Source organism: Scyliorhinus torazame, chromosome 6 (genome assembly GCF_047496885.1).
Source record: "Scyliorhinus torazame isolate Kashiwa2021f chromosome 6, sScyTor2.1, whole genome shotgun sequence".
NCBI lineage: Eukaryota > Metazoa > Chordata > Chondrichthyes > Carcharhiniformes > Scyliorhinidae > Scyliorhinus > Scyliorhinus torazame.
The window spans coordinates 224,569,375-224,582,798 of NC_092712.1; the positions used below are offsets into that span (position 1 = coordinate 224,569,375).

General features: G+C 44.6%; 1 protein-coding gene across 1 annotated transcript in view; it reads left to right on the top strand.

Annotated features, from left to right (window-relative positions):
• dnah5 (dynein, axonemal, heavy chain 5) overlaps positions 1-13,424 on the top strand; it is a 521,599-nt gene that overhangs the window by 337,497 nt on the left and 170,678 nt on the right. The window contains exon 56 of the mRNA XM_072509474.1: positions 2,211-2,442. Within this exon, the coding sequence (XP_072365575.1) occupies positions 2,211-2,442 (232 nt within the window). The remainder of the gene's footprint in view (positions 1-2,210; positions 2,443-13,424) is intronic.

Here is a 13,424-nt window from a genome sequence, read left to right on the forward strand (position 1 = left end):
GCCACTTTGTCACCGTGCCATACTAGTATGAATATTGGAGGTGATTCATTTACTTTAAAGCTGACTTTAAATGTGCTAATGCCGCCCATAAATGAATACAAGTAGAAACTTGCACTATGATCTCAACAAGGTTTAAAATAATTCATTTTTTCAGATGTACACTTATTCTCCTCACAATGTGCTGCTTCAACTATCATTACCATCACTATGTGTGCTCTGCGTGAAGGCAGGCCCTTGGCTCATGTATTTCTACATATTTCTATCCTGTGCCAGTCATTTTATTTGCCAATAACATTTGCCAATTTTCACGAATCCAGCATTGAGATTCTCTTCCTTCCTCTCCATCTTTTCCTTGAAATCGTCCCTCAACAATGTATTTTACAAGCCCCTTTCCTTTTATAATGTAGCCTAGCAAGGCTCTGTCTGTTCCAAATTATGTTAAGCACATTTCTTTGTTCGTTCATCCTCCACAGCATTTGCTCCTATTTTTGTTCAACTGATCTTTTCTATTCTTCTCCAAAATACATTTCAAAGATGCTTAGCAAGTTGGTCTTCTCTTCCATAAGACCCAAGTCTCACATCCATGCAAAACAGCACTCCAAATCAAGCTCTTTACACCTCACTTCATCAGTTGTTTATTCAGTTTCCCGGTCATCGACCGTCTCGCCTTCCCAAACATGGTCTTTTCCATTGTTTTATTTGTTCTTATTTCTGTGTCCCTCCCTCCATCTGCAGATATTATACTTTCTAATTGCTTGAATTCTTGCACCTGTTTTAGTTCTTTGCCTCCTAAGGATATGTGAATATTTCTGGGTGACTGAGATTTGCATCGTTTTGTTCACTTTCAATTGGAGGTTCATGCCTGTTGATACTCGTCTATTGACTGGTTCTTGTCAGCCTTCTGTACTTGCTGCAACTGTTTCATCAACTGCTTCATCATCTGCAAATCTAATTGATGCTGTCATTCATTACCCCCTCCCCAACCCCCAAACCCCAATCTTATCACCAGATTCTTTCTTCCTTGAATCATTACATCTGCATAAACATGGAAAAGGACTGGTGAAAGACAACACCCTTGTCAGACTCCTCTTCCAATTACACATGGTCTAACTCCCTGTTGGTTGTTCTCGCTGTTGCTGTTTGTTCCATGTCCAGATTTCCTATGAGTCATCTATCTCTCCAGTCCACTCCAGTGTCTTTCAGCACTGCCAATCCAATCAAATGCTGCTGCAATGTAAAATGTAATTGGTTACAGAGCAAACTTGTGCTTTATCATTAGCTCAGTGTGTACACTCATGCCACATTTCAATGCTGCTTTTATATAGTTGCCGTTACATCTTGGGCAGTACTATCAAACAAGGTAATTGTGAGAGATTTACTTTTGGGAAATGATTATCTTATTATTCCGTTTAATATCAAAATGTCACTTTGTTTTTCCACCACTGGATAAAAAAAATCTGTCAATTATAAAGTAAAAGGAACTACTAAATATCAACCAAAAAGAGTTTTGATGTAAAAATTCAAAGTTTCCTAGCGACGAATGCCCTTGTCCCCCAAAAAGATGCAGCACAAACCTTATATAAAAATATAGAGAACATTTTGATTTATCCTGGAGACCTTCATATACTTTATCATGTTTTCCCTCTAAAACAAGCGACAAGCTTAAGTTTCAAGCTTTTGCAACTACTGGTTTTCATTGTCATAAGCTAATAATATGGGTTAATCTTGAATTATCATCTTCTTAGACGTTGATTTTTTAAAAATGTTGTTGGTCAGCTTTTGCTAAGTTGGCATACGTGGTGATCAACAGTCAAATTTACATTGGTACAGTGCAGATAGGTATTCTTAATCATTGAAACAGACATTGGCAGTTAGAGGCCAGTGATTGGCATCCCATACATGCGTACGTAAATAGCAATACATACATAAATAGCAATACATGCATACATACATACATAACTAGCAATACATAAATAGTAATACGCACATACATGTATAAATACATGCACACATAAATAGCAATGTTACTTAAAACAAAACTGGAAGAAAATGGATGTTTAAATTTCTCTAGTGTAAAAAGGACCAATTCTGCATCTCTTTTACAGTATAAAATGGATACAATTTAAGAAATAGATTGTCTTATTTCATCTTTGACATATATCAGGAGATTTGTGTTCTAATAAATTGGAACTTTTATTGCTTTTTCACAGTATCTGACCATTTTTTATCTCAATTTGGAATTGACTGCACCATTGAGATCAAAAGAGAAGTGGTTCAGTGCATGGGATCCTTCCAAGATGGAGTGGCTGAGAAATGTGTGGACTATTTCCAAAGATATCGTCGATCGACCCACGTGACACCAAAATCCTATCTCTCATTCATTCAGGGATATAAAGCAATCTACCAGGAGAAACATTCTGAGGTTCAAACTTTGGCTAATAGGTAGGAATTTAGTGCATTTAAATCTCTTCACAGATAGGAATTAATTTGTACCATAAGATATCCCTGTTTGAACTGACCTTTACACCTGAGCTTCCTTTTGCTGCATCATTTGTCCCTTAATTGCCAGAGGTCAGCTGCAGAAACTCACCTGATTCCACCCTTGACCTTTATCCCTGAAAGTTCCTTTTCTTCAGGTAATTATCCAACTCTCCTTTCAAAGCCCCAACAGTATCTACCTTTCCTACCACACTCTCAGGTAGTGCATTCCAGATCCTAAGCACTCACTTTGTAAAAGAACATTTTCCTCATGTCACCGTTGGTCCATTTGTCAATCACCCTAAATCAGTGTCTTCTGTCTGCCTTCCACAAATGGGAACAGATAAGTCTGTATTTTGATCAAGCAAATGGGTAACGGGAGTTGGGAATTTTTCCGATGCCACAATCCCGTCTCAGGAACCCGACCACCCTATTTTTTGCTTTGGGGAGGCATCCATGAGCTGGAGACTGCCCGACCCCTTCTGGAGGCAGGCCCAAGGCAGCAACAGAGCCCATCAGATGGCAAGGCCAGAATATTAGAAGGCCCACCTCTGTTTACTGGAACATCAGATCCCCAAACCCCTTCATATCTTCCATGAGGCCTTCATGCCCCCAATGCATCTTCAGTGTCCCCTTGTATCTCAAGCTATATCAGCATTGTTAAGAGGGCTGAGTCCATCAGCCATTCTTGGAGCTCAATTAGCATTCATAATGAGGCCAGCTGTCAACTAATAATAATAATAATCTTTATTGTCACAAGTAGGTTTACATTAACACTGCAATGACGTTACTGTGAAAAGCCCCTCGTCGCCACACTCTGGTGCCTGTTCGGGTATACAGAAGAAGAATTCAGAATATCCAATTCACTTAATAGCACGTCTTTCGGGGCTTGTGGGAGGACACCAGAGCACCCGGAGGAAACTGTACCAACAGAAGCAATTTGAACAGATGGTTAGACATCTGTTTTTTTCCAGATGGCCTTATTATGAATATTGTTTATACAGTTTACAGGGGAATGATAGCTTTGTTTGATTGACATCTTTATTACTTTGTGTAAGGAAGTGTGAAATCCTGGTCTGTTTCTTGTTTCATGCCTGGCCTGCTGGCTGGTTTTAAAATCTCAGACTTTTGGTTTTGAACTGGACCCCCCACCCCCACCCCACCCCCCCCGCAAGCTGCTATGTGGACTAATCCAGCAGATCCTCTCTGATTCAGTATGCTTTATGGCATAGCCTGTGATGTCATGTTGATGGACTTGGCAAGCAGCCAATCAGCTTGTTTGAATGCCGGGCCTTGGACAAATTTTCGTTTGGGATTGGTGGAGCTTTTCAGAAACTTCTGGAACAAGAGAAGCCAGCCCCATTCAGTCAATTCTGTTAAAAATCCATGAAGCAGCTTCAAGGCAGGCACTTTCAGCTTTCTCTCTGCCAGGCGATTTAAGAGGCTTCCAGCCAGATATGTGGAAGGCACTTCTATTTAAAAGACTGTAGGCAGTAGCCGGACCTGTGAAGGGAACTACTGGTTTGAAAGGCTGCGAGCAGGATCTCCCACCAGCTGTGTAACAGTTTAACCCTCTGTCTGAAAGGCTGGGAAAAGCCCAGCCAAAGAACTCTCTTCACGACACAGCCATAATCTCTGCACAAAGATCAGACAAGCAGTTGAAAGACAAAGTGGATGGTGGTGCTTAAAAGATCCGAATTCACCAATGTACATTCTTAAGAGATTACTGCCTTCAAGGACCTCAGCCTCAGCAGCGAAGATCCTCAAATCTCTCATACCCTTTTAATCCCTGTTATTTGTAATCCTTTCCCTACCCCCTACTGTATGCTTGTCGTGTGTGTGTCTGGGTGGAGGGTGGGACAGGACTTTGAGAATAGGTAGACTAGTAGACCATTGTTCTATTATTCCTGTTATATGTTCATATTTTACTCTTATAAACAAACAATTTGTTAATGTTGTACTTATAAATCTGGTGCCTGTAACGCATTGGAGCAGTCAATGGTTAAACAATTCCGGAAAATACACAAATTATGTTGGGACTCCGAGGTCTGTGGGGCTCAAAATGCAAACTTGCCCAGGGTGTCGTAACACATTGTCTTGACTTGATCTTTCTTTGAAGTGTTTTTTCATGCATATGTACTTATTTATACAAGATTAAGAGGAGTGAAGTAGATTATTACTTTTCGTATTGCTACTGTAAATGGCTGTGTGTGATTGACTGCTTTGAGAAGGTAAGAGTGGCACTGTTTTTCAAGGGGAATGTAGAATGTCTAATATTTTTCTTGGTTCCCAACTCAAGACGGTTGTTCCCCCCTTCTTCGCAACTCCTCTGAGGTTCCACAAACACTTAACAAAAGGGGTTTGACTTCCCCCAAAATTGCAAGGTGGTTTGAAATAGCTATCCTTGCAATGATGTCAGCAAGGCCTGTGGGGTCTCGATCTGCACCCTCATCTAGCCTTGGCAAAAATAGCTGGAAACTGTAATGGGGAGGTAGTGGCATAGTGGTTTTGTCATTGGACTAGTAAACTAGGGACCCAGGTTCAAATCCCGCCACTGCAGATCGTGAAATTTGAATTCAATAAAAATCTGGAATTAAAAGTGTAAAGAAGACCATGAAACCATTATTGATTGTTATAAAAACTCATCTGGTTCACTAATGACCTTTGGGGAAGGAAATCTGCCGTCCTTACCTGGTCTGGCCTACATGTGACTCCAGACCCACAGCAATGTGACTCTTAACTGCCCCCCTCAAAGGATGGGCAATAAATGCTGGCAAAGCCAACATCCCAAGAACAAATTTAAAAACAACTTTGCTGGCAAGTCTGTTAAGTTACACTTTGCCAAGCACCTTTTCGAATTTCAAAAAAACTCCATCAACCATATTACCCAAATCAATCATCTCTGTTGCCTTATCAAAAAGTTTAATCAGGTTAGTTTCTTTTGGCAACTCCTTGGTGGCCTTCCTTAACATATCCAAATTTGTCCATGTGATTGTTAATTTTGCCTTCGAATATCATCTCTGAAAGCTTTCCCATTACCAAGGTTGAACTGACTGGTCTGTAGTTGCTAGCATTACCTCCTTTCACCCGTTTCTGGAATAACTCTGTTTTTGCTGATGGTGCACATAGATGACAATCCACCAGCTATTGATCTTCCGTGCAAATATTTTCTTGGCTCCATTTATGTCATAGCTGTACTCATTGCAGACACCACAGAGTCACATATTTGTTACAGCACAGAAGGAGACCATTCTGCCTGTCGTGTTTGCACTGGCTCTCCAAAGGATCACTTCACCTTGTGCCAATCCCCTGCCTTCTCTCCAAAACCCTGTACATTCTTGCCTTTCAGCTAACAGTCTAATTCCCTTTAGAATGCCTCATTTGAACCTGCCTCCACACAGTCAGAGAGCATTTCAGAGCCCAATACTTGCTGTGTGTTAAAGTTTTCATCAGGGGAAGGCAGTAGTAGCCAGGCTCATGGCACCGTGGCTGGCTCTGCTGCACAGAAGGGCGGGAAAAGACTGGCAGGGCTATAGTCATAGGGGATTCAATCATAAGGGGAGTAGACAGGCGTTTCTGTGGTCGAAAACGAGACTCCCGAATGGTATGTTGCCTCCCAGGTGCACGGGTCAGGGATGTCTCAGATCGGCTGCAGGACATACTGAAGGGGGAGGGTGAACAGCCAGTTGTCGTGGTGCATATAGGCACCAACGATATAGGTAAAAAATGGGATGAGGTCCTACAATCAGAATTTAGGGAGTTAGGAGATAGGTTAAAAAGCAGGACCTCAAAGGTAGTAATCTCAGGATTGCTACCAGTGCCACGAGACAGTCAGAGTAGAAATTCAAGAATAGTCAGAATGAATACGTGGCTTGAGAGATGGTGCAGGAGGGAAGGGTTCAGATATTTGGGACATTGGAACCGGTTCTGGGGGCGGTGGGACCATTACAAATCGGATGGTCTACACCTGGGCAGGACTGGAACCAATGACCTAGGGGGTGCTTTTGCAAACACTGTTGGGGAGGTTTTAAACTAATGTGGCAGGGGGATGGGAACCAGATTAGGAAGTTAGAGGTCAATAAAGAGGCAGCACCTAAAGCTAGTAAGGTACTAGATAATAAACTCAATGTGACTGAGGGGAAGAGTAGACAGGGAAGAGATGATGAACGCAAAGGGACAGGTGGTCTGAGGTGCATTTGTTTCAATGAGAGAAGTGTAGTAGGTAAGGCAGATGAACTTCGGGCTTGGATTAGTACCTGGGAATATGATGTTATTGGTATTACTGAGACTTGGTTGAGGGAAGGGCAACACTGGCAACTAAATATCCCAGTGTATAGATGCTTCAGGAGGGATAGAGAGGGAGGTAAAAGGGGTGGAGGAGTTGCATTACTGGTCAGAGATGATATCACAGCTATGATTAAGGAGGGCATGATGGAGGATTCGAGCACTGAGGCAATATGGGTAGAGCTAAGAAATAGGAATGGTGCAGTAACATTGTTGGGGCTTTATTACAGGCCTCCCAAAAGCGAGCGTGAAGTAGAGGTACAAATATGTAGCAGATTATAGAAAAAGGTAGGAGCAATAGGGTGGTTGTGATGGGTTGATTTTAACTTCCCCAACATTGAATGGGACTCGTGTAGTGTTGGAGGCGTAAATGGAGCAGAATTTGCAAGGAGCATCCAGGAGAGTTTTTTAGAGCAGTATGTAAATAGTCCCAACTCGGGAATGGGGCATATTGGACCTGGTATTGGGGAATGATCCCGGCCAGGTGGTTGAAGTTTCAGTCGGTGATTACTTTGGGAATAGCGATCACAATTCCGTAAGTTTTAGAATACTCATGGACAAAGACAAGAGTGGTCCTAAAGGAAGAGTGCTAAATTGGGGAAAGGCCAAGTATAACAAAATTCGGCAGGAGCTAAAGAATGTGGATTGGGAGCAGCTGTTTAAGGGTAAATCCACATTTGAAATGTGGGAGTCTTTTAAGGAAAGGTTGATTAGAGTGCAGGACAGGCATGTCCCTGTGAAAATGAGGGATAGAAATGGCAAGATTAGGGAACCATGGATGACGGGTGGAATTGTGAGACGAGCTAAGATGAAAAAGGAAGCATACATAAGATCTAGGCGACTTAAAACTGATGAAGCTTTGGAGGAATATCGGGAAAGTAGGACAAATCTCAAACGCGCAATAAAGAGGGCTAAAAGGGGTCATTAAATATCTTTGGCTAACAGGGTTAAGGAAAATCCCAAAGCCTTTTATTCGTATACAAGGAGCAAGAGGGTAATTAGAGAAAGGATTGGCCCACTCAAAGACAAAAGAGGGAATTTATGCGTGGAGTCAGAGGAAATGGGTGAGATTCTTAATGAGTACTTTGCATCGGTATTCACCAAGGAGAGGGACATGATGGATGTTGAGGCTAAGGATGTTTAAATACTCTAGGTCAAGTCGGCATAAGGAAGGGGGAAGTTTTGGGTATTCTAAAAGGCATTAAGGTGGACAAGTCCCCAGGTCTGGATGGGATCTATCCCAGGTTACTGAGGGAAGTGGGGGACGAAATAGCTGGGGCCTTAACAGACATCTTTGCAGAATCCTTGAGCACTGGTGAGGTCCCGGAGAACTGGAGAATTGCTAATGTTGCCCTTTTGTTTAAGAAGGGTAGCAGGGATAATCCAGGGAATTATAGACCTGTGAGCTTGACGTCAGTGGGAGGCAAACTGTTGGAGAAGATACTGAGGGATAGGATCTATTCACATTTGGAAGAAAATAGACTTATCAGTGAGAGGCAGCATGGTTTTGGGCAGGGAAGGTCATGTCTTACAAACCTAATAGAATTCTTTGAGGAAGTGACAAAGTTAATTGATGAGGGAAGGGCTGTAGATGTCATATACATGGACTTCAGTAAGGCGTTTGATAAAGTTTCCCATGGCAGGTTGATGGAAAAAGTGAAGTCGTATGGGGTTCAGGGTGTACTAGCTAGATGGATAAAGAACTGGCTGGGCAACAGGAGACAGAGAGTAGTGGTGGAAGGGAGTGTCTCAAAATGGAATAAGGTGACTAGTGATGTTCCATAGGGATCCGTGCTCGAACCACTGTTGTTTGTGATATACATAAATGATCTGGACGAAGGTATAGGTGGTCTTATTAGCAAGTTTGCAGATGATACTAAGATTGGTGGAGTTTCAGATAGCGAGGAGGACTGTCAGAGAATACAGCAAAATATAGATAGATTGGAGAGTTGGGCAGAGAAATGGCAGATGGAGTTCAATCCAGGCAAATGTGAGGTGATGCATTTTGGAAGATCTAATTCAAGAGCGGACTCTACGGTCAATGGAAGAGTCCTGGGGAAAATTGATGTACAGAGAGATCTGGGAGTTAAGGTCCATTGTACCCTGAAGGTGGCAACGCAGGTTGATAGAGTGGTCAAGAAGACATACAGCATGCTTGCCTTCATCGGACGGGGTATTGAGTACAAGAGTCGGCAGGTCATGTTACAATTGTATAGGACTTGGTTAGGCCACATTTGGAATACTGCGTGCAGTTCTGATCGCCACATTACCAGAAGGATGTGGATGCTTTAGAGAGGGTTCAGAGGAGGTTCACCAGGATGTTGCCTGGTATGGAGGGTGCTAGCTATGAAGAAAGGTTGAGTAGATTAGGATTGTTTTCGTTGGAAAGACGGAGGTTGAGGGGGAACCTGATTGAGGTATACAAAATTATGAGAGGTATGGACAGGGTGGATAGCAACAAGCTTTTTCCAAGAGTGAGGGTTTCAATTACAAGGGGTCACGATTTCAAGGTGAGAGGGGGAAAATTTAAGGGAGATGTGCGTGGAAAGTTTTTTACGCAGAGGGTGGTGGGTGCCTGGAACGCTTTGCCAGCGGAGGTGGTAGAGGCGGGCACGATAGCATCATTTAAGATGCAGCTAGACAGATATATGAACGGGCGGGGAACAGAGGGAAGTAGATCCTTGGAAAATAGGCGACAGGTTTAGATAAAGGATCTGGATCGGCGCAGGCTTGGAGGGCCGAAGGGCCTGTTCCTGTGCTTTAATTTTCTTCTTGTTCATATCGATTTTGCTTCTTTTGCCAATTACTTTAAATATGTGCCCTGTCATTCTCAGTCCTTTTACAAGTGGGAACAATTTCTCCCTTTCTACTCAACCCAGACCGCTCATTATTTTGAATGCTTCTATCAAATCTCCTCTCAGCCTTCTTTTCTCCAATGAGAACAATCCCAACTTCTCCGATCCATCTTCATAGCTAAAGGTCTTCCTCTTTGGAATGGTTCGCATGTATCTTTTCTGCACTACCCTTCCAATACCTCCACATCTTCACCGAAGTGTGCCACCAGAACTGGTTGCAATACTTCAGCTGAGGCCAAAATAGTGTCTTATGCAAGTTCAACATAAACACCTTGCTTTTGTGCTCCATGAAGGGGGTGTCCAGAGATGAGACCTCTGAAAACTGAATAGCTAGGATAACACTAGAATAGTTCTACATACGTTAGTTTATTAACGATTGAGGTTAACCCAGTAATCATTATTTTTTTTTTTTTTTATTAAATATTTTATTGAAAATTTTTGGTCAACCAACACAGTACATTGTGCATCCTTTACACAATATTATAACAACACAAATAACAATGACCTATTTTATAAACAAAAAATGAATAAATAATAAATAACAAAAATAAAAACTAGCCCTAATTGGCAACTGCCTTGTCACAAGTAACACTCTCCAAAAATATAATTTAACAGTCCAATATATAATTATCTGTAGCAACGACCTATACATACTATACAGTATATATTAACAACCCTGAGAGTCCTTCTGGTTCTCTCCCCCCCCCCCCCCCCCCCCCCCCCCCCCGCTCCTGGGCTGCTGCTGCTGCCTTCTTTTTCCCATTCCGTCTATCTTTCTGCGAGGTATTCGACAAACGGTTGCCACCGCCTGGTGAACCCTTGAGCCGACCCCCTTAGGACGAACTTAATCCGCTCTAGCTTTATAAACCCCGCCATGTCATTTATCCAGGTCTCCACCCCCGGGGGCTTGGCTTCTTTCCACATTAGCAATATCCTGCGCCGGGCTACTAGGGACGCAAAGGCCAAAACATCGGCCTCTCTCGCCTCCTGCACTCCCGGCTCTTGTGCAACCCCAAATATAGCCAACCCCCAGCTTGGTTCGACCCGGACTCCTACTACTTTTGAAAGCACCTTTGTCACCCCCATCCAAAACCCCTGTAGTGCCGGGCATGACCAAAACATATGGGTATGATTCGCTGGGCTTCTCGAGCACCTCGCACACCTATCCTCCACCCCAAAAAATTTACTGAGCCGTGCTCCAGTCATATGTGCCCTGTGTAATACCTTAAACTGAATCAGGCTTAGCCTGGCACACGAGGACGACGAGTTTACCCTGCTTAGGGCATCTGCCCACAGCCCCTCCTCGATCTCCTCCCCCAGCTCTTCTTCCCATTTCCCTTTTAGTTCATCTACCATAGTCTCCCCTTCGTCCCTCGTTTCCCTATATATATCTGACACCTTACCATCCCCCACCCATGTCTTTGAGATCACTCTGTCCTGCACCTCTTGTGTCGGGAGCTGCGGGAATTCCCTCACCTGTTGCCTCGCAAAAGCCCTCAGTTGCATATACCTGAATGCATTCCCTTGGGGCAACCCATATTTCTCGGTCAGCGCTCCCAGACTCGCGAACTTCCCATCCACAAACAGATCTTTCAGTTGCGTTATTCCTGCTCTTTGCCACATTCCATATCCCCCATCCATTCCCCCCGGGGCAAACCTATGGTTGTTTCTTATCGGGGACCCCCCAAGGCTCCAGTCTTTCCCCTATGCCGTCTCCACTGTCCCCAAATCTTCAGTGTAGCCACCACCACCGGGCTTGTGGTGTAGTTCCTCGGTGAGAACGGCAATGGGGCTGTCACCATAGCCTGTAGGCTAGTCCCCCTACAGGACGCCCTCTCTAATCTCTTCCACGCCGCTCCCTCCTCCTCTCCCATCCACTTACTCACCATTGAAATATTAGCGGCCCAATAATACTCACTTAGGCTCGGTAGTGCCAGCCCCCCCCTATCCCTGCTACGATGTAAGAATCCCTTCCTCACTCTCGGGGTCTTCCCGGCCCACACAAAACCCATGATGCTCTTTTCAATCCTTTTAAAAAAAGCCTTCGTAATCACCACCGGGAGGCACTGAAACACAAAGAGGAATCTCGGGAGGACCACCATCTTAACCGCCTGCACCCTCCCTGCCATTGACAGGGATACCATATCCCATCTCTTGAAATCCTCCTCCATCTGTTCCACCAACCGCGTTAAATTTAACCTATGCAATGTGCCCCAATTCTTAGCTATCTGGATCCCCAGGTAACGAAAGTCCCTTGTTACCTTCCTCAACGGTAGGTCCTCTATTTCTCGACTCTGCTCCCCTGGATGCACCACAAACAACTCACTTTTCCCCATGTTCAATTTATACCCTGAAAAATCCCCAAACTCCCCAAGTATCCGCATTATTTCTGGCATCCCCTCCGCCGGGTCCGCCACGTATAGTAGCAAATCGTCCGCATACAAAGATACCCGGTGCTCTTCTCCTCCCCTAAGTACTCCCCTCCACTTCTTGGAACCCCTCAACGCTATCGCCAGGGGCTCAATCGCCAGTGCAAACAATAATGGGGACAGAGGGCATCCCTGCCTTGTCCCTCTATGGAGCCGAAAATATGCAGATCCCCGTCCATTCGTGACCACGCTCGCCACTGGGGCCCTATACAACAGCTGCACCCATCTAACATACCCCTCTCCAAAACCAAATCTCCTCAACACCGCCCACAAATAATCCCACTCCACTCTATCAAATGCTTTCTCGGCATCCATCGCCACTACTATCTCCGTTTCTCCCTCTGGTGGGGCCATCATCATTACCCCTAACAACCTCCGTATATTCGTGTTCAGCTGTCTCCCCTTCACAAACCCAGTTTGGTCCTCGTGGACCACCCCCGGGACACATTCCTCTATTCTCATTGCCATTACCTTGGCCAGGACCTTGGCATCTACACTTAGGAGGGAAATAGGTCTATAGGACCCGCATTGTAGCGGGTCCTTTTCCTTCTTTAAGAGAAGCGATATCGTTGCTTCAGACATAGTCGGGGGCAGTTGTCCCCTTTCCTTTGCCTCATTAAAGGTCCTCGTCAGTACCGGGGCGAGCAAGTCCACATATTTTCTATAGAATTCGACTGGGAATCCATCCGGTCCCGGGGCCTTTCCCGCCTGCATGCTCCTAATTCCTTTCACCACTTCTTCTACCTCGATCTGTGCTCCCAGTCCCACCCTTTCCTGCTCTTCCACCTTGGGAAATTCCAGCCGATCCAAGAAGCCCATCATTCTCTCCCTCCCATCCGGGGGTTGAGCTTCATATAATTTTTTATAAAATGTCTTGAACACTCCATTCACTCTCTCCGCTCCCCGCTCCATCTCTCCTTCCTCATCCCTCACTCCCCCTATTTCCCTCGCTGCTCCCCTTTTCCTCAATTGGTGTGCCAGCAACCTGCTCGCCTTCTCCCCATATTCGTACTGTACACCCTGTGCCTTCCTCCATTGTGCCTCTGCAGTGCCTGTAGTCAGCAAGTCAAATTCTACATGTAGCCTTTGCCTTTCCCTGTACAGTCCCTCCTCCGGTGCTTCCGCATATTGTCTGTCCACCCTCAAAAGTTCTTGCAGCAACCGCTCCCGTTCCTTACTCTCCTGCTTCCCTTTATGTGCCCTTATTGATATCAGCTCCCCTCTAACCACCGCCTTCAACGCCTCCCAGACCACTCCCACCTGGACCTCCCCATTATCATTGAGTTCCAAGTACTTTTCAATGCACCCCCTCACCCTTAGACACACCCCCTCATCTGCCATTAGTCCCATGTCCATTCTCCAGGGTGGGCGCCCTCCT